Consider the following 26,566-nt stretch of genomic DNA (forward strand, 5'->3'; position numbering starts at 1 on the left):
CCTTAAATTCAAGCCATTATTGACATTTGTTCTTGGTTTGACCCCTGGGTCATCGTTAAATACAAGCCATGTTGTAATAATAAAGAGTGACATCTGGTTGAGGAACAGGTTTGAAATAGATAAGAATTATGTGTTTCATGCATATGAGACACCAGGATGTTATGCGTTTATCTGAGTTTGTATCAACCACCCAGTAGGGGTGGGCGCTATACTGGTATCAAAGTGACTTCCCGTATTATGGTGTACCATGATATCGATTTTGCCATACCAAGAATACCGTTAGAAGTTCAAATTTTGCAGTTAATGTTTTGTTCAATTTGGTACTCTTTACAACTTTTAACACTACTAATGACGATACAAAATCGAGGCTGAACTTAACCTTTTCCAACTTGCGTGATGCACAGGCATTAATAATCAAACACTGAGAGCATGGTAACATGGACGTCTATGGGTAACAGTCCAGTGTTTCCCACCACACACAGACTAATTTGTGGCGATGGGCCACAAAATCCATATCTATGCACAGAATCAACACTGGCCGCCACATAATGCGTTTCGTTATTATTAATTTTTTTTTTACGATATTTAAAACACACATTGAATTTGTTCACTGTCACTGTGCCAGTGTGTGTTTTTTTTTAGCTTTAGGATTAGGGTTAGGTAAGCAATAGTTGTAGGTACTGGTACAGCTGTATCAGTGTTATTACAGTGTTGTTTTGAAGTAATAAAATAACAAGCGATCAATGTCTACTCATCGTGCATAGTATAGATCTAGACTTAAAAAGCGAGGTGATCGCGCCTTCGCAACTGCAGGCTCTAAACTTTGGAACAGTCTACCTCTCCACGTTAGATTACCCTTACCAAAATAAAGTATACTTCAAGTTTATTTAACTAAGTAAACTTAAGTAAGGTACAAGTATTTTTCCCAAGTATACTGTACATACTAAGTATACTAAGATCATAGTACTAGTAGCATACTTGTAAGTATACTAATTTAATACTTCTTGGGACTAAATTGGCCCACTTTTTAGTATATAAAAGTATACTTTTAAGTATACTTAAAGTGTAAGAGTGGTAAACTTTGAGTTCACAACTAGTTTACTTCAAAGTTTTATTTTGTACTGCAGTTATACTACAAGTGAACTTATAGATATACTTCTAGTTTACTAGTTATATACTTCTAGCCTGGATTTTTAGTTTATGAAAGTACACTTTTAAGTATACTAAACTACTAGTTTAATAGTTTTTATACTAGAAGTGTACTTGTAAGTTTTCTTTCAGTGAACTTAACATCATACTTATAGTTTACTATTTATATATTATTTTTTACGCTGTGTTATATGAAAAAAAACAGCATGGTTTATATACAGCAACCATATATCTTTCTTACTTAATTGGCCAGAATTACCTTATGTGTTTCATGTAAGACCAATACATGTCCTACACAAAAATCAGACCGATTATGGCCACTTTCATACTAAATATCACAAATACAACTTATAGGGGATTTTTGTGTCATATATGAATACTGTAAAAGTCTTATATGAGTTGTACATGACAAAAGTATCGAATGGTGGTTATAATTGAGGCTATAGCCTCGTCTGTTTCCTCCTTCAAATCTTCTTTAAAGACATATTTATTTTCTTTGGCCTTTAATACTGCTTAATTTTGGTAATTATTGTTTACCTATTGTTGTGTTTTCCTCTATTTGTAGTTTTTATTATTATTTTGTTTTTTCTGTCCTGTACGGCACTTTGGTCAGTCAGCCTTGGTTGTTTAAATAAATATTGTAATTGTAATTGTAAAAAGAAACATTGGGCTCACTTTAAAACATTGAATATTGACGCTATGGGAACGCTTCGCATGACCAGTCTCTGAAGCATGTGTGAAATCATGCTAATTCTATTGGCTGATGGCAGTCATGTGACATGAAATGGCACACTTAAAAGGCGTGACTGTTGCTGTGTCCCAATTGGCTTACTTATACTACGCCCTAAAAGTATGTACTCTTTTTGTGAACCCAATATATGAATTGAATAAATTAATTTTCGTCAGTTTAGATACTGATAATTAATCACTCAAAGCTCTTTATCTAAACCTCAGCCGCGGGACCAGCGCGGGACTCGCGCGTCCTCCGTCTGTAGTTTTTGTTTTTTTTTTTACACTTTTTACTCATGTTTGTAGTTCTAACCGAATCCTCGTCCACCGCGCAATGTTTTGTGGGCAATATCAGCCGTTAGAGTGTGCATTGATCTACACTTCGGATTCTGACCGCATATGGTAGACTATCCGGGTATCTTTGAAACACTCATTTCAACATACTACGATTTGGGATGTACTAATTCTATTTTTGAATGCTATTTAGGACGGATAGTATGCGTAGTATAAAAGGCTATAACATGACTATAAAATTAGACATTCAGCTGTGTCTTCAGGATATGTGAAATAGTTTGCCTTTTTCATAAATCACCCGTCTTTGGGAGTGAAAGAATCCAAATGCAGCACTAATTTAAAACAACAAACAGGTAATCCAGGGTAATCGACAGGACATGGAGCTCAGGACTGGAACAAGGAACATCAACCAACAACAAAGACCAACAAACCACAATTGAAACACAGATAAATACACAAGCACGTGCTCCGCTCATGTTGGTCTCTTTTCTCTGAGGAGGAAGCCCAAGCTCGAGCACCCCATTGTAGCACAGCGGCTCAAATCATTGGGTTCACAAATGCAGTTGGCAGAGGACCTTGAGACGGGTTCTGCCCAAGAAGCAACATTCTAATCTGAAAAATGAAGCCTACCCGGAAGTGGTGCACAACACATCATACCACCTCTGTATCCTTTCTGATCCTTTGTATTCAAATATCGGTTGCTATGCTAACGGACACTGTGGGAGTACTTCGCTCCATTTTTTTCCGGTAAGTGACATTCCACTACTATTTCATGTAGTTAGCACTATTTAGCATCAATGTTTGTGGGCAGTGACACTGCAACAGTTAGCAATCGTCTCAGATAAGTTAGCGTCCGAGATAGGGACATGTGGGGTTTTGTGGCGCTAACACAATGCTAAATCATAAATCAGATGTACCTACATGCATGTTCAATAACATACAGATGTCCAGCAATCGTTTTAAATAGTACCTTGTGTTTAATTTGTCGTTTAATGAGATCTAATGTGTCGTTGTTTTGAGAATTTTCATGTGAAGAAATACATAAATCCAACAATTACAAGCATGCACTTTAATGGTCCAATGACAGAACTTTTGTGAAGCATGTCAGAGGTTCTGGGTTCTAATCCGCACTCGTAGTTTTTTGTTTTTTTCTCTCTCTTATTAAAACCGATTATGTTTATCAGTGGTTGTATATCAAGCAAGGACACGGTTTGTGTGCATTTTACTTTGTGATTTCAATAGAGTCTCCACAGCGGATTAAAGCGCGCGTCCAAGTTCAAAATTGGTGGGGACAATATCAACCCTGCCAAGGAAATACCATCCCTTGATTGGTCAGCCGGCGACCAGGACGTGTACACGAAAAGTAAACTGGATGAGTACTTCCTCTTTGGTAGAGCACAACCTCCTTCCATTTTTTACAGATCTCCACACTGAGGTGTCGAGATACTGATTAAAACCATACTCGGCTTGTGTTTACACTCCTGCTTTGTCCAACTATTGCATGGGTATGGGGCAATGCTTAAATTTAAGTAGACGTTAGCTAACTATCTCTCCACTGAATAGGCACTGTCTCTGAAGGCTCCAACCCTGTTCACAAACCCTGTGGGCCTACATCTGTGTTGGTGGGCATTGCAAAGCCTCTGCTACGGCAGGTAAGGCTGGTACTTGTCTGGACACCATGGTGGAGTTACAGACAAACCAGGCTGACCTTAAAGACCTGAATGCAGGTGAGGGAATTGGCCCAAAGGCTGTAAAACAACTCCGGTGGGCCACAGATTTGGCTATCACCAATAAGCAGATGACCCGCTCCCTAAGCCATTTGATGACCGACTCCCTCGGCCACCTAGAGGCACTTGTGTCTCAACCTATTGGCCAATAAAGAAAGGGATAAAGCTTTTTATTTGGACACCCAAATTGCTCACTCTGGCTCACTCACTTCTGTGACCCCAGTAGTACCATTGTTGAGAGGTTTCAGGAAGCAAAAAATCAGTTGCCGACATTCTCTGTTTATTCCCTGCCCCGTGGCTGTTTCCCAACATCAGCCTGGGCGGAGCAAAATGCAAAAAGAGAGCGTTGCTGCTTAAGCTCCCTTTCAGAGAGTCGTGAGGTCGAGACAACGGTCTCAGCTGCAGTCTTCCAGGGAGTGGGCAGATCTGAGGACAGTCATTTTCACTCGGAAGGCTGCTGGCAAAAAGTCCCGATGCCAAGGGCAAGGCACACAGAGCTTTGAGGGCACGTCTTCTCGAGGGGGATAAGTCCACACCACTCCACAGTGTGCCCAATTGTTTTCAATGCTTTCAGGAAATCGGTCTGCTAACCCCGTCTCCTCCGATGTTTTGAGGTGCAGTCAATAATACAGTCATCATCATGGCTGCTGCATCCAACGTCTTTCCTTTGGGCCTTATTTACATTTATTCATTTGATTTACAGGGGTTGGACAATGAAACTGAAACACTGGCCAATGTTGGAGGTTTCACATCTATATGCCTGGCGGCCAATCTTCAGAGTGAAGCACGGGTGGATCAGTGATGGTTTGAGCTCCAATATCATGACAATCCTGATTGTATTTGATGGACACGACACTGCCGAGGACTACCAAACCCTTCTGGAGGATCATGAGCACCTGATGCTCAAACCGTGTATCAGCATGATCATGCACCAACACACACAGCAAGACTTGTGACAGAAGGGTTTGATGAAGATGAAAGTGACGTTGAACATCTCCCATGGTCTGACAGTCACCAGATCTGAATATTATTGAGGTGTTTTGGAGGAGCGAGTCCACCAGCATCATATACTGTGAAGGACTTCTATCTGTCAATTGGTGCTGTATTTGGATGCAAAATGAGGCCCTCACCATTCTAACAAATTATTGCGTAGTAAAACCAGGTGTTTCAGTTTTTTTGTCCAACCTGCTATACTGAATACGTCAGAGGTCGCACGCCTCTGGAGCAACTAGGGGTTAAGTGTCTTGCTCAAGGACACATTGGTGTCTGGCAGTGGATTTGAACCCAGGTCTCTCACACCAAAGACATGTGTCTTATCCACTGTGCCATCACCACCCCCTTATGTACTGTACATGAGACCACTGGCCAAGACCAAGGGGTTTTCCCCAAGGGGCAAGCAATTTTGTTTAATTAGGGTTACATGCATGCAAATGCTTAAGTACCTTTGTAATGTAAAAGAGACCTTGGTTCATGGTCCATGGTCCAGTGTTGGGGCCATTATGTCATCGCAAAACGCTAACAACAGATTCCTCTGTTGGTAGTGCATTCCTAGATGGTCGCTCGGCTAGGGGTCCCGGGCCATCTTTATGGCACTTAAATGGGCTTTATGCCCAGCTGCACTACTTCCTGAACTTCAGCCAGCTCCTTGTTTCCTGTCTGCCATTATTGGCCAAATTGATTAATTCAGGTGTGTCTGATTCATTGTTGCCATGACTACTGAGGTCAAGCACACCTGAATTAATCAATTTGACCAATAATGGCAGACAGGAAACAAGGAGCTGTCTGAAGTTCAGGAAGTAGTGCAGCTGGGCATAAAGCCCATTGTCTGTATTTCTGGCTTTGAAACACTTCCTCCAAGATCTCAGTGGCTACCATGTTCTTGTCAGATCAGACAACACGTCGGTAGTTGTGTATTTTCACGCCTCGTTCCAAATCCGTTCGCGCCAGATCCTGTTTTGGCCCCAGGGCAAGCTGATCTTGGTGAGGGCAGTCTACATCCCTGGAAACTGAATCAGAGAGTAGACATCCTGTTGTCTGCGGAAGGTCTCTCGTAGTGCATATAGTTCCCATAGCATCAATAGCCGCTTTCTGACCAAGTAGATACAGGAACTTAGTTATAGGAACTGTCCACTTCTAAACAGTTCTAAGAACTACTCTCCCCCAAACCTGGCCAAGTGGCTATAGGAACTGGTAGGAGGGGTAACGCAAGCACGGCGACGGTCTTGCGGCCACATACAACAACAACAAACCAGCATGGAGGAGGCTATTGCAATGTTCCTGTTCTGCCTTGCCGGGACCTTAATAACGGAGAGCGAACGGCGGCGTTTAAAGATTATGCTCGAGTTCTGTACAGAGAAACACAGAAGACGAAGGCTCTAGCGTAATATGATATTTAGTAATATGATGGAAGAAGATAAAAGAGCAGAGCGCAGGAGGCAAACAAAATGACGGGTAAGTTTAGCTAGCATTAGCAATTAGCTGGTTGAATGCGTTATGTTTGTCTTAATCCTCGTTTTAATGTTTTGCAAAAACACACAGCGTATGGCAGACAGCGCGCTACAAGTTCCGTGTTGACAGTGGGCATGACTTATAAGTTGAACCAGAGCCATGAACCAATCAACGTAGACCTAGGGAAAGGGAACTAAAAAAGTCCTCGCTCTAGACTAGGTACTGAACGAGTTATAGGAACTACGGTCTGAGGAACTAAAAAAACCCCAATTTAGTCCGGTCGGAACACGAGAAAAAAGGGTTATAGGAACATTAGGTTCTAGGAACTGCAAAAGTCCCTCCGGTCGGAAAGCGGCTAATATTCCAAAGCAGTGTTGAGTTTCCTCAAAAGGAAATGTCTCTGGTTACGACTGTAACCCGGTTCCCTGCGTAGCGAACGAGACGCTGTCTCATTGCCATACATCCTGCATGCTTCAGTGTCTTATGATGATGTCTAATGTCTCATGTCATACGACGTCATCTGCCAATAAAAATGGTGTTACTTTGCACGTACGTCAGACAGGTTACGTAGAAGTGTTCCCATAGAGTCAACATTCTTACGCATTCTTGTTTCCTACTCAGGTTTGTTTTTCCTTGTGAAATAATAATTAATCTAACAGTGTAAATTAACCAGTTTCTCTCATTGTTCCACTCATTAGTTTTTACACCCACAAACTAAATACAGCACACTCAGAAACACTAAAAATGCCACTGAAGTTGGTTTTTCATGTTTGTTTGAGGGAGCAAAACTGTCAAGTGGGACAGAAGAGAAAAACAATAAAGACAGAGTGAACAACTATGACTCAATGGAAAACATTAGGACAAAAAAAGGCAGTTTTATTGCGATTTTAAGTGACAAACAGCATATTTTCAATGGCTCTTTAAACAACGGAATATGCAATGAATGGGAAAAAAAACTAATTTATTTCATTCTAATTGAAGGTGAACAGCCGTCTAACACAACGCGCACACACATTCTCAAACAAATGCTTTCAATTACACTGACAATGGACGAGGGAGATCTAGCTTATCAGTTTTTTTGCCAATGCAATTAAAATTGATGTAGCTAATATACCAAAAATGACAGTGATCTACACATTATGCAACAACAGATGACAAATAGATGTCAAACATACAGTACAATACAACAGTATGCAGATATATACTGGTCCAATTGTTCATGTCACTCACCGTCAGTCATTCAGCAATAGTACACTGCCATCATGTGCAGGATGCTCAAACTTATTTCAAGAGGCAAGAAAAGAGGAATAAGGCAGCTATTCCGGAAAAGTCTTTCATTTTATTACCACTTTAACAGTAGGCTGTAAAGTAAGACATACACATCATCTTGTAATCAGTTTTTGAATGTTATTTGGCAGACAAGTGATGTTTAGATGGCTGAAATGTGAGAATGAAACAAAATTGACGATAATGTCAAAATACTACTTTGTAACTATAATATGCTTTCTTTCGCACACCATTCGTGGTTAATATCTGACAGTAAGTGTCCATTTGATTTTGTTTGTAAGTGTTTTGTAAGTTTATGATTTTAAAGGGCAACAGAAAGTGGGAAAGCTGTGTTGGCCTCTTGTTGTGACAATTCAGGCAGGTCACAAGTCAGTCAGTGCATAGTCCACAGTTTGCCTTCACTGGTTACCACAACAAGTCAGGAGAAAGACCTGAACAGCAAAGACATTCAGAGATACCCACATTTGAAAAATCTCACCATAACTACAGTGGTATAGCTATATCTCTTCAAGGGGAAACAGGATGATACTTCTGTGGGAATTGGGGTAACATGGTTTACTCGGGCTGTATCCGAGCCTTTATATCTTTGGATGTCTTAGCTGACAGTGCAGATTCTCTCTGCTTGTGACATTGGTCTCATTTGCTGGTCCCTAGCTGGGGGTCAGAGCAGGACTGGGCTCTGCACTGATGTTCACCAGGCACTCTGTCGACCTCAGGCTTGGCAGGGACTTACAGCTGGGTAAAGACGACAGAGAACCACACAGACCTAACATAGAGGGAGTGTAGTCATTTTCTGAAATGAAAATGGAGATTATTGTTGAACACCAATATTAGCATTTCCTGTTGGAAAATCCAAGGCTGACAAGCTTATAGGGATAGTTCAACCAAAAATGAAATTGCTGTCATCATCATTCCAAACATGTATGACTACCTTACTTTTGGATGACACACACAAAAAAAGACCTTTAGACAAATGTTGGTAACTAAGCCATTTTGGTTACAATCCGAGAAAAACCACAACACTGTGACATTGATCAAAATATATTATTTTCTGTTCCACAGAAGAAGAAATCAAACAAGTTTACAAAGACATTTTTTGGGGGGTTAAGTATGCCTTTAAAGTTGGTATGAAACATTGCTTGCAAATGCCTTTTTATCCATATTGTGATGTATATTATATTGAAAAGGCTAATTAAATTAGAAGAAACTTGGGGCAGGACTTGTCCATGAGAAATTGGAGTTGGAGTTTGCTAATTGCTGTGATCTCATTTGACTGACCGGTCGCTGGAAGGAGGGATTCTTTGAGTTATCATAAAAGAGTTGTTGGGAGGGAGGGAGGTTATTTTCTTTAAAATTATGAGGTCACATGAATTTAAAAATAATGATTTTATTGAATGAATCTTTTATAATAGACACTTTAAATTAATTTCATGGTGACTTTAAGGTGGAAGCTGTACTTCGGAACATAGAAGCCGGTTTCTAGCAGGTCTTTGGCTTGATAAAGCAGGTTTAGAAATTTGTCCAGCTGGACTATCGAGACGGGAAACTTACCTATTTTTCTTTCTATGTTTTTTGTTCCACATTGTTTTGTTTTATTTGACGCTTGATTAATCGCAGGTTCCCTTTATGCAAGTGCACTCTTCAAAAACAATACTTGATTGTTGTCACGCTAAAATATATAGAATGTATACATATTTAAATTGAATCAGAGATATAGATTGTAGTGCATGTTAGCTTGTTTATTCCCAGCTAACAAAAATATGTTCTAATGATTTTTGCTAACACTGCCATTCAATTTTTAAAACGTTATTTCTGAATGTTTACCGAGCCTTCCAAACGTCCAGTTTTTAAAAAATGCACTTAAAATGTTTTTTTTTTTTTTTCTCAGTTATGAGAATGTTAACGGAACATTAGATATTGTAAACATTATGGGAACATTACTGTTGAATATTCTCTGAACATTCTGAAACAATCAGTAACATTTAAAAAAAGGTTAAACGTTTCAGAAAAAAAAACATTCCATGACCGATGTATTATTATTTTTTTGTGCTAACATTTTCAGAACATTTATTAACCCTTGTGCTGCATTAGATTTTTAACACCGTTGAGTGACCAAAAATGGCCACATATTAAACATTGCCTAAAATATTATATATTATTATTATTTTCCACTTTTACCAAGTTAAATCTTTTAACCAGCATCAGTCCTCATCATAACTACCAAAAATGTATTCAATTTCAGGATTTTAACCCTTTAATTACCAGTTTTGTTTGCGAAACCATCGATTTGTATAAGAGGAAAAAACACAAAAATTCAATTATTTTCAATAAACTAAATGCAAAGAGAAAACTTTAGATTTGGATTATCACAGTCCCACTTTGCAAAAAAATCCCACTTAGCGCGTTAGAGACCAAAAATGGCCACCTATTAAGCATTGCCTATTGCCTAAAATAAGGTGCATTTCCACCCATAGGGAATAAATATGTAGTGACGTCATCTGGTGGAATACACTATATAATGCAAATTTAATGCTTTTGCTTCAAAATGAAAGGATGTTTGTGCAAAAATCATGTTTTAATGTATTACTGACAGCCTCAGATTTAAACAACGTTTTAATGGGTTTCAATGGGCCATTTTTGGTCTTTATGGTGCTGAGTGTTACTATTTGATCTACACAGTGTGTGTTATACATATTTAGCAAAATGGGATCACATTTTTTACATGTATCCAAAAAGTCACAATTTTGCCAAATTTCATACCATTTGCATTAAAACAGCCAAAATGGTCAAAGAAATTAAACTGCAAAAGACCAAAAATGTCCCTAATGCAGCATAAGGGTTAAAGACCAGATAACTGAACAAACATTTTATTAATTTACTGGAAGAATACTTGAACATAACTTTGAGAGAAACTTGCCAAAAACCTGCTTATACATCTTACAGCTAGTAGCTTAGCTGAACAACCACCACAACCGGCTTGGACAAGAATACAAGGTCAGAACAAAGCTGACACCTTAAAGTCACCATGAAATCAATTAGACAATTCTTAATGTTTAAGAATTGCAGTATTTATATTGCAGTGTTTATCAATTTTTATCCGTGAACAATCTGCGCATCGTTTTTTTAAATTTTATTTCTGTGCCCTCTTAACCTTTAATCAAAATGACTTCCCCTCCCTCTTGCGGGACAGCCTGTCACTCACATGAGATCACAGCAATAGCAGACCACAATGATCTGAAATTCCTGTTGGCCAAAATCAAATTCATTGATTTACTGATTTATTTCACCCAGATTTACAATAGTGAAGATACTATTGCAACTTCATGCCAACATTTAATGTGTACCTGCTGTGCACCAGGCTTTTCCATTTCGTTTCCTTTCCGTCCTCTGAGAATCTGTGGTTAAGTTTATATGTGGATCCGGGCTGGGGAAACTACCCCTAAAGGCAATAACAGACCCACAGCATAAGTGTATCTGCTGTTAAATCTTTGTCTGCATTCTAGATACAGTATCTTTTAAGCAACACAAACTCAATTCACAAAGCCAGTTGGTTAAAGGTGCAGTGTGTAATTTTTAACGACACCTAGCGGTTCGGTTGGGTTCAGCCCAGTGCTCACCCCTCCCTTTCGAAGAAGCTACGGTGGCTAAAACGGGACAAACATCTCCAGAATAGCCAGAGTAAGCCAAGAGTGTGTAACATTGTCACTGTTTCTGTACCACAGTCCATTATAAACCACATCATGGATAAAGTTTACAAAGCCATAGTCAGGTGAGAATCAAGGGTCATAATATATAATATAATAATACTAATCAGCTGATTGTCTCACAAACATAACCAGCACATTTCTCCCCACATAGCAAAACCATAATACAGCGAGAGAGAACCACATGAAACTATGCAACTTTATATTTTTTCTAACAGGGTAGTAAAAGTTTAGCTGGCTAATATGAGCTGTTACTGTGGCTGAGCTGGTTAAAGCATAAAGCATTGTTTAAACTCGACGTGTCCGCATGAGCCCAAAGGATGTGGTGGCCCGCGCTGTTACAATCATGTAATTTTTACCGCGCACACCACCGCATCCCATAGACACCATTTACTACACATAATAGGCTTTTTTCTCTGATTTTGAAAACTCTTCGCGATCGAATTAAAATGCTTCCAAGATCGAATCGTCGACCGCTATCGGCGGGTTGGTGATTCCTGTAACATACTGTTTTACGGTCAATGACAAGAGTACTAATCCGTTGTCTCACGAACGTAACAAGCACATTTATCCCCACATAGCAAATTCTAGGTTTCTGCTGCTTCTCTTTCAAGGCCGCGACGAGACACGCTCTGTTTGCTCGCGTTCGGCTACGGTAGAAACATGACGTCACAATATGTCGACCTTCATTGAAGGGGGTTCCCGCGGTTGTGGATATAAATGTCTCATTCTGAGGTAATACAACATTATGGTTTATTAAGGAAGTTATTTATACACCACTGAAAACATGTGGATGTCATATTGCATTTCTGTTAATAGATACTCAACTTTTTTACACATTGCACCTTTAATGACTGGGATTTTGAGTAAGCTGCTACAATGTATGAAAGAAAGCCTCCTATCACCTGCTGTACAATTTCCTGTCCTCCTGGTTGTTGTATTTGTGGAGTGATGGCCACTGGTTAACAAGAGGGATTGACAAATCTTTAGAAAGAGGATGTGATTCACCTGGAGTCAGACTTGTCCTGCAATACAGTTAAAGACAAAAACATATTATGGACTTAGTGAGTAAACAATGTGATGTGTGTGTGTCACCGATTCTTGAGAGTCTATGAGAGTATGTCCCACTGTATTTTTTGTTTGCAATCATTTTTAACCCTCAGGTGCTCTTCGGTCATTTCTGACCGAAAAAATTTATGTATTGAAATGTTAAAAATCACTGCTTCATCGGAATGTTACGAAACTTGGTGACTTTTATTCCATTGGGTATGTGAACACACAAAAAAATTGAGGTCATGATCCGAGCATGCTAAGTGGTCGTAAAAAAAATAGTCACACTTGTGCTCTTCGGTCAAAAATGACCGACCATAGGAAATGAATGGGAAATTGACAAAAACACAAAAACTTTGAGAATTTTTGTGTGTACAGTCTACAAATCGGCCACGATGCAGAAAAAAAGTGCTCAGCATTGAAGGGGTGACACTCTAAAACATCAAGAGTGCAAAACAGACATACCCACCCACACACACACACACACACACACACACACACACACTTTTATACACAAAAACACCAATAAATTGTGATTAAAAAATCTGTTTTGAATTTCTAAAAAATCACTGCTTCATCAGAAAATTACGAAACTTCGTGACTTTTATGGCAACATGTATGTGAACACACAAAAAAATTGAGGTCATGATTCGAGCACTTTAAGTGGTCGTAAAAAAATGAGATACACTTCTGCTCTTCTGTCAAACATGACCGACCATAGGAAATGAATGGGAAATTGACAAAAACAACAATCTACAACTTCAAACTACAATTTGCAATCTACAAATTGGCCATGATGCAGTAAAAAAAGTGCTCAACAATGAAGGGGTGACACTCTAAAACATCAAGATTGTGATATTGACACTCACCCACACTCACAAACAGACGCACACGCGCACAAATAAACACACACCTATATATTTGTTACGGTTCAGTGACACAAATAGACATGCTCATTAAATATTATTTTACATAAATTGTTATAATTGAATGAATTGCATTGTTTTTTTTTGTTTGTTTTTTGTACAAATTCAGAATAAAAAAAAATGTGTATAATATTTGCTTCCTAGCATTCTCTTTCTAACACAATGTTTAGGTTTGACTGTAATCATAATGCAAAAACTAACACTTTAAATCACTAAAAATCTAAAACTTGATAAGAAATAGTCTTTGAGATTGTTTAAATATATGTTGAAATCCACCTATAACAAAAAAAAAAAAAAGTAAACGTGTCCATGAACAGCTGGGGAATTCACATGCCTCTCCATAGAGAACTGTACATTTCATCTAGTGGTTACAACATGGTTCTACGCTTTCTCTCCATACTCTTACCAGATGGCGCTAATCTGCCTTCAAAAAATTTTTTGAAAGGCCTAGTCTCTATTTTAACCTAAAATACTGCTAAAAAAAATAAAAAATAAAAAATGTATATATAAAAAAAGTTTGTATTATTTTCAATGGCAAAAATGGACCATAAATATTGCATAAATATTAATAAGTAACATCAAATTGGCTCAAAATACAAAATTAAAAAGAAAAAATATAACTGAACAAAAATAAATTGCATTGGTTTTACTGGGATGGAGAAAGTTTCATTTTTAGGTGTCCGGTCACTTTTGACCGGGAAGATAACAAGTGTGACTCCGAAACGAAGGCTAGTGATTACACCATGATTCTACGCTTTTTCTCTATACTGTAACTAGATGGTGCTAATTTTCTTCAAAAAATATTTTTTTTCTGAAGGCCAAGACTCTATAGTATACTAAAATACTGCATTCATAATTTTTTTAAAAAAATTATATATATTTAGAAAAATATATATACTTTTCCATGGCAAAAATAAACCATAAATATTGCATAAATATTAATAAATTCAATCAAACTGTCTCAAAATACTAAATTAAAAAGAATAAATATTATAGAACAAAAATAAATTGCATTGGTTTTACTGGGATGGAGAAAGTTTCATTTTTAGGTGTCCGGTCACTTTTGACCGGGAAGATAACAAGTGTGACTCCGAAACGAAGAGCACCTGAGGGTTAAAATAGAAACATTTCCACTTTGAAATGAATCAGAGATAAACACTAAAATGTGCTAAATGCAAAACCTGCCATTTAATTTTATTTACAATTGCAATTGTTGCATTAAATCATCTCTCACAACCCTTAAAATCACCTGTTCTGAGATCATAATTTAATACATCATACAGATAAATATATACAATAAACTTAATATCATAATATGTGTCTTAAATACTCTACTGATTTTAGTTGACATGATAATTTATTTATTGTTTAAAAAATAATTATAGTCCTATTTCATGACACAATCATCATGTCAACACGAATGTCACGCAAATAGTAAATCATTTTTTGGTACTGTTAGATAATTCCAGGAATTTTAAGTAGCTAGAAATACAAGAAAAACAAAATGGCTACATATGTTATGTGCCAAAATGTGATTATTATTTTCAAAATATAAATAAAGCTGAAAAAATAAAGCTGTCTGACACCATTCTGTCTCGTAAATTCATTCATTCGTCATTATGAATGTAAGATGTGTCAATGTTTATACATATTTATTTTGACTGTACATGTTTATGTATCTGACAGTGTTGATTCATATTCAATTATTGATAAAGCAAATGAAAGAAAACAGGTTTGTTTTCTTTCATAAAGCAAATGTCTGACAAAAACAGGTGATTATGTCTGAACCAATTCATCCAAAATAACTCCATAAACATCCCATGTCTTGAAAATCAGAGGTGTGTGTACTGTATGTTGCTCTCACAGTTGTTCCTGCAGCTCTAGTATGATGTTCTCCAGCTCTCTCTTCTCCTTCTGACTCTGTAGTTGCAGTTCTTCAAGTCCAGCTGTTAGTTTCTTGTTCTCCATCTCCACATTCTTCAGCTGAGATTCCCGCAGCCTCACCAGCTCCTCAAGGTACCCCTAAACACAAATAACACACACACTTTAGCACATAAAACATTGATTTAAAGTGTTACTTACTCACTATAGACCTTATGTATCCCCGCTGCATTTTCAGCACTGCGCTCGTTGTCTTTTGTCTTCCAATCTGTATTTTCACAGCGATCTTGCCTATTTATGAATGAACGGCTCGTTTTAAAATCTTCCCGATTTCTTAAGACACCTGCTTTAAACATTACAACCCTGATGATAACTTTCGTTAACTTCAGATTAAGTCAATCCACTTCAAAGCGAATTACTCCTGGACAGAGATATACAGAGAGAGCGCAAAACCGGAAGTTCAAAGACAATATTCTAAAGATGGCGGCGCCCTTGTTTTTCTGGTGCATAAGGTCTATAGGAAATCATGTAAGTGTGTGTTTAACCTTTTGCGCATTGACGATCTTGAATCTCTGCTCCATTTTGCGGCACTTGTTCCTCCAGCTTTCCTCATCGGTGACCAGAGGGATGTAAGGATGATCAACGCTGTCATCACTGTTACTGCTGTCCACGCTCTGACCGTCCTCATCGTCACTAAGATAATCATAACTGAACAAAAAACAAAATCTCATTGTCACGGGAACAGAGGAGTTGCACTAAAGAATGATAACAATAAAGATATAGTTTTAAAATCACTCTAAATGCCCACAACACAACTATAATGCCCCAGAGAAACGATATTGTTGAGCCGATGAGCTATAAAAACATTGGCAGCCAACAAAAATGACCATGTCATACATTGACAATTGTCATAATTAATATATACTGTATGTATATATATATATATATATATATATATATATAAAGTCACATTTATTTATATACACTGTAAAAAATTTGGAGTAGGATTTACTTGAAAAAACCTTGCCAAACGATCTCACTCAGAAAATGCTAGTAAATTTACAAAGATTTGCCAAGTAAAAACCTAAACATATTTATCAGTAGCTTTAATTAGAAATCTTTAAGTTAAATTTACTTGGAATATGGAATTAAGTAAACTTTACAAAAAATAAGTAATTTTAACTCGGCTTGTAAAAGGTTGATTAATATCGATTTCCTTTGCCTTTGTATTACACTTCACTAAAACAATTATCTTGAATTTTATTAGTCTTTAATGTATGTTCTTTACTTAGATCATCTAAGTAATTTATATATACATCATGTCAGACTTTAAGACTTATGTGAATGCAAACACCTCAATACTTGGTAGACAATACACAATGGTGGTAACATTTGATGGATCGTTTTTGTGTTTGAATGTGTCATTTTAAGCAAAAAATTTACTCGAAATGTCACAAAATGGTAATTTACTAATACTGAAAACAAAAATCAATGATAAAACAGTGTAAATACAGCTAGAAACCAGTGAAAAATGAACCTCATTAATTATTCAAGGTCCAGTGCATAATGGGAACCCCAGTATCAGAAAAGTTGAGTAATTTTTACTTAATTTTATTGAGTTGATATTACACTTTCATTTATACTTGCTTGAAATAAGTACTGATATGGAATTTACTTAGTTTTTTAAATTCTTGCCTGAACTAACTTTTTCAAGTAAATTACATTGGGTTTTTTCACTAGTATTTACTTAACCAAAAAATCATTTTTTACAGTGTAGCGTTTTTTACAATACAGCGATAACATGAAAATATTACAACACTGATCAATAATATTGTTGAATATTAAATGTCCCCAACTAAGCAAGCCAAAAGCCGACAAGGCGACAGTGGCAAGGTGAAATTGTGAAATTGTCAACACAACATTAATTAATTAATGTTGTTAAAAGCTACTTAATAATTAATTAAGTAATTAATTAAAAGCTACTTTTTAATGAAAAGTTTCAAGATTTGTCATCGAATCTGAATCAGTCGACAAATGAATCAGTAGAAGTTAGAATCAGTCGACAAATGACTCACTAAATCTGTCTAAACAGTCAATGAATTCACATCTGACCGAACTCTATAGATTTATTTTAGAAAATAGTTGTTCTAACATTTTCCAAAATCAGCCTTATCAAAGCATTTTTAAGTTAATATTGTACAGTATATAATTTCATTTTAGGGTGAATCTTTAACTATGGTACTTTTCTTGTCCCTGGATGAAATAATAAATCTAAAAAAAAAAACATTTCTTCTTTTTTGTTTTTGTCAGACTAACTTCACCCTAAGGGGAACTTATAAAATAATATCATGGCTCAATTATTTTTTTATTATATAATATGAGGCCTTTTATGCATGATTTTTACTGTTTTCCCCCTGTCCCTAAGCCAGACTTTGCACCTTCAACCTTGCTTAATTCTAAATTAAATATTTAAATAATGTAGATTTTAAGTACAAATGATAAAATAATGTCTATTCCAATTATACATATTATATATTGCAATATTTATTCATATTTTCTTATATTTTTCATAAGTAGAACCCTTGTCCCTTGGGTTCACTGTCATTTCCACCACACTGCACAAAATAGAATCCTGGGATCATTGTTTTAGGTTTGAATACTTAGTAACCATAGCAATAGAAACTCCACAGTGAACACACAGCTGGGGGAAAGGGTGACCTCTTTAGGGGGTAACGAAAAGAAAAAAAATCAAGGTAAATATGAATAAAACTGAGAATATGTTTATTGGCTGTCATTTCCAAACGGCTCATATTTCACATGGACGTAAAAATAACTGGATTAAATAAATTTAATAATGTGTAATTTGTGTATATTTAATGCTAACTGTAAAACTAATATTAACAGGCTAACATAGCATGATATTTTAGAGGAAAAGGGGAGAAATGTCATTTCCACCACGGTGTTCTTTGTGGTGGTAAAGACAGGTTGTGGTGGAAATGACATTGTTCGTGCTAAACAGCAAATTATTTTGGGCTATAATACTAAAATGTTAATGTAAAAACAAAAAAACATACAATTAATTAAGTTAAGGTAGTAAGAAATATTTTATTATTTATTATTGCTACAATATTGTTGGTAAATAAGAGAACTTGGGCGTTTTCTTGGGCTGTCAGATAAAAATGCCAATATATATATATATATATATATATATATATATATATTATTCAATACAAATCATTGCACCCAACTTAAGGGAAGGTTTCTAGACAGATTGAGAAACCAACTGATACTAAAAAACTGTAGAAATGTTTTTATTTTCTGAAACTGTCTAGCTCAAAGAGTACCATAGTTGAAGAATCACCCAATGTTTTGTGTATTTTTTATGATAAAATATGAAAACCGTGATGGAAAATCTGATGAACCTCCATGTTTGTAGTCTCCATTTAAAACTGGATGACATCTCCCAAACAGAGGCAAAAACTAAAAAAAAAATATTTTGGAAGAGGAGGAAACTTCTACCCAACCAAAATAAAACACTGTCATTATTTTAATGAAATTCAAAGCAATGATAAAAAAAGTTCTATTTTACTGAGAAAGGGTGTGTGTACACTTATAGTTCGTTTCGGTATGCTTCGTTCGTTTGGTCCGGACCAAAAAACAGAAACAATAATTTATCAGTCATGGTCCGCTTGGCTTTCAGATTGCAATTTTTATCACCGAACCTAAATATACCGACCCTAAAGGCAAAAGGATATGTTCACAAACAGATTGGTCAGCTTTTATGACGTATTGCCTATATTGAATCTTCTCAAACATCCAAACCAATGCTCTGTGCTGGGATAAATGCGCTGGTTGAGTATACGTAGCATATATATGATGGTATTTTGACCGTCTGAGAACATACCAAGTGTGAACACACCCTTAGTCACAGCAAATACCACAAGATGCAATGAAAGCTTGTGGAGGCTTGCTACCAATGCAAAGACCAGGAGGCCAATATTGCTGAAGATTAGGCTTAATTTATCGAGAGAAGCAGAAATCGTGCTCACCATTAAAATATGATTGTGCAGCCGGGTGATATAAATAAAATCTAAGCATCTCTCCCTCACCATTCCCAGCATGAAACTGAGTTGTACTGTAGAATATAAAAGTTCTTCACCTTTGTGTGAATTTCAGATAAGGAGTGAAGTCAATAACAGCCTCAGACTTCCCATCCAGAGCCTCCCCTTTCAAACAGAAGCTGACAACAAAGACAGATCAACAAAGATTACATAACATTGATTTCACTGCATAACATTCAAGCACAGTTACAGAACCAGCATTAATGGAGTAGTTCACTTAAAAAAAAAAACTTTTGCTGATAATTTACTCACCCCCATGTCATCCAAGATGTCCATGTCATTCTTTCCTCAGTCGAAAAGAAATTAAGGTTTTTGATGAAAACATTCCAGGATTTTCTCCATATAATGGACTTCAATGGAAACCAAACAGTTCAAGGTCCAAAAGACAGTTTCAGTGCAAACCGTTCAAAGGGCTTTAAACGATTCCAGATGATGAATGAGAGTCTTATCAAGCGAAACGATCACTCATTAAAAAAAAGATCACTCATTTAAAAAAAAACAACAAAGTTTACGTTTTCTAAGCTCAAATGCTCGCCTTGCTCTGTTCTGTGACGCGCGTTCGTGATTCTCCTGTTCGCACTCGTTCATCAAAATGAACGAATCTTTTCCAGAGTCAACTCGTTCATTTGAATGAACCAAATGACACGAAAAAAGATTTGTTCATTTTGATAAACGAGTTCGAACAGGAGAATCACGAACGCGCGTCACAGAACAGAGCAAGGCGAGCATTTGAGCTTAGAAAATTTTTACTTTTTATTTTTTTTAAATGAGCGATCGGTTCGCTAGATAAGACCCTTATTCATCGTCTGGAATTGTTTAAAGCCCTTTGAACAGTTTGCACTGAAACTGTCTTTTGGACCTTGAACCGTTTAGACCCCATTGAAGTCCATTATATGGAGAAAAATCCTGGAATGTTTTCATCAAAAACCTTAATTTCTTTTCGATTAAAGAAAGAATGACATGGACATCTTGGATGACATGGGGGTGAGTAAAGTATCAGCAAAAGTTTTTTAAAATGTGAACTACTCCTTTACATGTACGCTTTACATTGGCGTGGTGGTTGCTGCCTAAAACTTTCCAAATCATAAGGTTGTACTTCAGTTGGAATGCTGAGATTATTTTTTGTGTTTTGCATTCCTCAGTTTATTACCACTGCCAATATCCATCCTCTTACCTGAAGTCAATCGCTCCGAGTCCAATGAGCATTCCAGTCAGAACAGTTGCTTCTTCTCGCAACATTATGGCACCTTCATCGAAGAACCTCCTGCAGACAAACACACATATGCAATACATAAACACACACATCACATTATAGATGCATCATTTTCTTCATTCACTAGTTTAATGTTTTTAATGGCTGTCTAAATTGTTATTTTAAAACTGGATATATGTATTGATGCCTGGGAGTAACAATAATGGATCATATGGGTGGTATGATTAATATTGAGTTTTCTCTTTAAGTCTGACCTTGTGGTGCGACTATCTCGCAAAGCTGTGGCGATGTATTCAGACAGACGTTTCTCCATTAGTGCAACCCGTAGCCATGCTCTGCCCTAGAGGCACGGATGAATCACAAATCACTGCAAGCTTCATCATACAAATCATATCAAACATGCAGAAACATTAATGAACGCATTTATTAAAATAAGTTGAGTGTATAAGTGTTTATGAATATAAAACATTCACCTGTACTCTTGTGTAGGAGTATTCAATAACAGTTTTCCAAAGTTTTATTAACACTAATGTCATTCCTGTATGACTTTCCTTCTTCTGTGGAAAATAAAAAAGGTATTTTGAAGAATGTTGGTAACCAGTTGGTAAATAGTTTTGGTTACACTTGACTTCCATTGTATGTACATTTCTCAAAATGTCATCTTTTATGTTCCACAAAAGAAAGAAGGTAATAGAGATTTGGAATGACTCGAGGAGGAGTAAAGGATGACGCAATTTTAATTTTTGGGTGAACTACCACTTTAAAGTACCATTACCATCTTACCATTACAGTGGCACAAAAAAACAGGTATTTATTTACCCTACTATAACTATTTTGCATGCCCACCTTTGCTCGTGAGGAGTTGATGTTCTCCATGTTCTCAATGCTGCTTATGCAGTTATTGGGAACTTTACTGCAGGCCAGACGGATGAAGTCCCAGAAACTGCGCTGACCATCAAACCAACTGCCAGAGCCTGCAAGAGACATGGTTCCATTCACATCACTTAAATACACCCTTAATGTTCATATTAGGGTTCAAAAGTAAGTGTGCTAGTGATTTTGTATGCACTGTCTTGCCTTTAAAGCGGTGGCTGAGGATGTGTTCCAGAATAGCAGCAAAGTTAATGAACTCCTCAGATGAGTCATCAATGGGCTCTGCTGTGTACTTCTCTAACAGTGTCTTTACAGAAAACCTGCCACACAAAACACAAACAATACAATGCACTTCAGGTTATTTTGTCATCCAACATCATAGTCGGATTGCCCCTCAGCAACACAAGGAAAATTGGGACAGTTGAGTGCATGAAGTGTCAAAAAATCCACACTTTTTGACTATTTGAAGTGCATTTTTTTCCTTTTTGTTCACACTAGTATTTATACAACAAAATTGCCTAGAATAGCACTCAAATTGGGAATGATTTCTCTGGTTTCCATTATGTTTCAATACCTACACTGATTCACTGTGTTTTTTGCTTTTCTGGTTGATTTTATTTGCATCCAATAAATATCTTTCTTATTTCATCAATTTTAAATATGTGTTGTCTGTATCGTTGGCTACTTAGGCTCAATCCCATTTCACCCCTTGTAATCCTTGGCCCTTAAAACAGAGTTACAAGGGCCAAGGGGTTGAAATATTCCCCTTTGAAAGGGAACAACCCTTCATGAACCCGATACATACCCGATACGGAAGCAATGAGTTTTTACAGGATTTCTCCATGACAACGACTGACAATGAGCTTTGCTGCTCTTACCTCTGAGGAAATGTATGTCTTTTCTGTTTCGGAAAAGTAATTTTTTATACAATTTCTTAATTTAAAGCACCTCGTCCGATCCTCCCCGCAGCTAAGACCTTCAGTGTGGCCCGGACTCTTCTGCTTTTCGGCTTTGTCTGGGTCTCCATCACCATCGACCTCATCTTGGTCATTCGCCCCCTGGTCCCATCTCTACAGTCTCCAGAATGGCTCCTCCCTCCCTCAACTCTGCTGTGGTCTTTCATTCTGGGATTACGGCCCTCCCTGGTTTCAGCCTCCATCGTCTCCTCCCTTGACTCTCCTGCTGATTGCTCTTACCTGGCTCTTATGTTTGTCCCGTGCGCCTGCCCTGCGCCCACCTCCTAAGCCCCCTCCCTCCTCTGTTGAACTTTTTTGTATTTGCTTGTTTACTCTAAGGCGCGAGGCCACACCTCCTTGTAGGGTGTAAGATGTTACGGGTAATCTGGTATAATTCTGTTTGGGGTGGGTTTTACACATATTTTGTTCAGTTTCTCGTTTGTTTGTGTTTGTTTCATTGATATGATTACGTCTGGTACCAAGCATCTGCAAGTTCAGGTTTTTTTTAAATAGTTTTAAGATTTGAAGTACACTTGAAGTGCACACTAAATGCAATTATGGGCACTTCTTTTTCAAAAGAGATAATAAAAAAAGGTGTCACAACTTAGGCAGTCTATAGGTAAAGCATTACCACAGTATTTATCCACAATATTTGCTAACACTAATAAATTCAATACTTAAAATAAAAAGATATATATCTTATATATGCATTTTGTATCTTACAAAACCCTATATAGTCTAGGCATTAAAAACCTGTTGTGAGAAGCAATGGTGAGGTAGTAGCCAATGATCATATGATGAGTAAGTTGTTTGGATCAATGTACTAAATGAATCTTTCTGATAAATGACTAACAATTTTCTACTTAATTACTTACTGTACTTTCTCCACAGAAAGGCCTAGGTCATGTATATAACTGCTGTGTTTTTTTTTTTTTTTTTGAATGTATAGAACAGATACATAGCATATAATATAGCGTTCTACTGTAGAGCCAGTAAATGATGGTAGTATTTTGTCATATTGTTAACTCTTTAGCCAAACATTCACATAATGCGTAGCTTTTATACTACTGTTGAGATCAGATCAAATGCATTAATATATTATAACAGCAGCTATGCTAATTATTTCCCATCTGCTTTTCTGCTGTTATCTCGGGACGCTAGTCCCGAGGTAAATGGCGTTCGTCAGTTCCAGTTTGTCTCCAGCCTCTCAAGGAGACTTCAGATGCCCCACCAATTGCAATGAGACAACTCAACGCCTGTTTTCCAGCAAATTTCAACTGTGTTCTTGCTGAAAATTATTAGGTAAAATATATTCAATTTGGATTTTAGAATCAAATCAGGGTTAATAAATGTAGCCACACATCTGAAAGTGGGTTGCATCCGCTTTTACCCTGGGTTATGGAGCATGTAATACTGAAAAAAAAATGTAGAGGGAACCATCTTCATAGACCATTAACCTAAATAATTAATTTGTAATTGTATTGAATTCATTTAATTGTTTGTAATCGGATTCCATAATTTTAGTGAGATATACCGAGCATTTTACATTACATTTAATTTCATTTTAAGATTATATAGTCCTACATGGAAGTGATGAGTTATTCCTGTCAATGCCAAAAACAGCAGTGACATCACCATCAATTGTTCTGATCACAACAATGTTTCTTTCAGTACAGCCCTCCACAACAGTACAAAAGGCAGAGTATGGCCTGACAGCCAGAGACTGGAAGGAAAAACCTTGGTCCCACTTTTTATTAGGTGTCTTAACTATATATCAATGTCAAAAAAGTAATTGTTAGGTACACTGTACTTAACTGTATAGTGTTCATGTTGTATTGTATTGCAAAATTTGTTAATTTTGGGTTTGCTAATGAACCTGTCAGTTCTTCAAAGAAAAATGTATTACATTATTTTACAGTACGTGTACTCACAGTGTACCAAATAAGGTACTGGTAAGGTAACTACAGGTTTAGGGATAGGTTCAGGGTTAGTACTTAGTAATAATCCAGTTATTGTAATTGCTACAACAAGTAGCCTTATATATATGTACATTCGGAACAGGACTGTAAAATAAAGTGCTATTGAAAAATGTTGTTCTTAGTGTTAAGAACATTTAAATCACAATAATAATTGTTATGTACAATGTACTTATTCTGTTCATGTATGCAAAACTCTTTTGCTAAGGTGGGATACAGGTAAGGTAAGGGACAGGTTTGGCTGTATGGTTAGGTTTAAATGTGGGTTAAGGGGGAAAATATCCATGAATAAAACTGTATAAACTGTAAACACTAGTTTTCGGTAACATCTGCGTTCACAAGAGAGTTAGTTCTGGCGTATGAAATAGGATGTAGGGGTAGGAGATAGCGTAAGCTTAGTTGAGAGTAGATTCCTTGCGGGTCTTCGGGGCAAAAAACTCAAGCTCCTCTGACATTTCTCTTTACAAATTCTCATATTATACTTCTATTTCATGGCCGATGTTTTCTTCTGCAATTCCACGTTCGTCAATATGAAATGCGCCGGGAGGTCGATCACTCCAGAACTCGACTCACATACGGAAGCCAGTGTTTCTAGTTTATAAAGTTATATGGATATTTTTTCTTAGAAAAACGCTTCACTTCGCTTCAGAAGGCCTTTATCAAACTCTCTGGAGCTGTATGGATTTGTATGATGGATGGATGCAGTTTAGGTTTCTATTCACTCCTAATAAAGCTTGGAAGAGCCAGAATATTTTTTGACATAACTATGATTGTGTTTGGCTGAAAGACGAAAGTCATATATTCACCTAAGATGACTTGAGGGTCAGTCAATTATGAGATAATTTATTTATTTATTTTTTTATTTTTGGGCGAACTAATAGTTTAAGTGGACCCAAAACGTTAAATTCTTCAATTCGATAAATCTGTCCAGCACAGCAGACTCCGAGCAGCTCTGATGCCCTTGCGGGAGGAAGGTTGTCGTCATAGCGACGACATCATCCGGGGAACAGACATACTGTAAATCACATCGCGTGCCATGACCGGTTTCAAAAAAATAATGTTCGTGTTCACAGACATTTGATAGTATAACCTGCCCTTGGAATTAAATATATTCAGACAGACTAGTAAAACCATGTCTACAGAACTTAAAGACCTTAAAGGCCCAAAGACCTAAGCGATACAGACCTCAGTAAAGTCTGTCCTCATCTCCAAATTCTACATATTTCTTTGGTTTGATGGTGAAACGTTCACCTTTGTTGTCAGCAAGCCTCTCTATAAACCCGTTTCACAATTAGTAAATTAATTTGGTAACAAATTCAGAAAATTGCGTTTGTTCGGATCGCATGACTCCGCGTAAGGCCATAAACATTGCAAATAAATTAGGCTACTAATTCGTGAGTTCTGAAGGTTTGCCACTCACCTACAGACCGTGATCAGGTTTTTTCTTTCCACGGCGATGCTTCTGGAGAAGCCTTTCTTGGACTGTGGACCCATAGCCATCGCGGACTGCATGAAACTCTGCTCCATCCCACAGGACCCCTCCCTTAAGCCACAAACACACACACACCCGCATTCAGAGATGAGGCATATACAGGCGAAGACAGTCGATATGAAAACGCCATTCTCCACTATTTTAAAGTGCTGTTGAACAGAGGCTTTCTTCTTGAGCGCTGTGAAGAGAGACACTGATGGCGACGTCAGCACCCCTCCTCTATACTGACCTCATCATGATCTCGTCATCCACCGGTTCAGCAAAATCATTTGAAGGATTTTCACATTTCTTTCCAATACCGAAAGAAGCTCTTCATATTATAAAAACAATGAGGCTAAATTCGTGAGATTAATTCAGTGGAAAGGTTATTTTAAGAGGGTCGTTTAGTGCTGAAGGGATGCGCATGAAGGACGCACAGACCTTTCCACCGCTGCTGAGACGCAGTGAACTAATGCAGTCGCTAGAGGGCTCTAGTCATAAGCGGGTCGGAAATCAAAATAAAGCTACTAACAATTTTTATGCTTTATTGTCAACAACATAGCATGTACAGTGTCATATGTCATATAGCAAACAAATAATTCACATGCCTCAACAAGAAACAATAATAAAACTAAAATAAAAAGATGAGAGGGTACATAAGCATTAGTTTACAAATTATAGGCAAATAAGGCAATTTAAATACAGAAAATCTACTTTACAGACTTCACCATTCATTGTATTTTATATTTTATATTATGTGA

At 37.1% G+C, this 26,566-nt stretch overlaps 1 protein-coding gene across 2 annotated transcripts; it reads right to left on the minus strand.

Annotated features, from left to right (window-relative positions):
* Positions 1-7,666: 7,666 nt before the first annotated feature.
* Positions 7,667-26,168, minus strand: rundc3ab (RUN domain containing 3Ab). 2 transcript variants are annotated; one of them, XM_039656059.2, is made up of 12 exons: positions 26,056-26,168; positions 25,755-25,877; positions 21,607-21,722; positions 21,376-21,503; positions 20,784-20,869; positions 20,491-20,580; positions 19,355-19,435; positions 15,741-15,903; positions 15,179-15,336; positions 12,244-12,363; positions 10,979-11,073; positions 7,667-8,427 (listed from the first exon to the last, which is right to left on the minus strand). In XM_039656059.2, the coding sequence occupies exons 1-12, from the start codon at positions 26,061-26,063 to the stop codon at positions 8,285-8,287; spliced, it is 1,311 nt and encodes a 436-aa protein (XP_039511993.2). In that variant the 5' UTR covers positions 26,064-26,168; the 3' UTR covers positions 7,667-8,284. The 2 variants fall into 2 exon arrangements, with proteins under 2 accessions (XP_039511993.2, XP_039511994.2); XM_039656060.2 differs by having other exon boundaries at positions 8,140-8,400.
* Positions 26,169-26,566: the final 398 nt, after the last annotated feature.

Source organism: Pimephales promelas, chromosome 17 (genome assembly GCF_988280905.1).
Source record: "Pimephales promelas chromosome 17, fPimPro1.hap1.1, whole genome shotgun sequence".
Taxonomy (NCBI): Eukaryota; Metazoa; Chordata; class Actinopteri; order Cypriniformes; family Leuciscidae; genus Pimephales; species Pimephales promelas.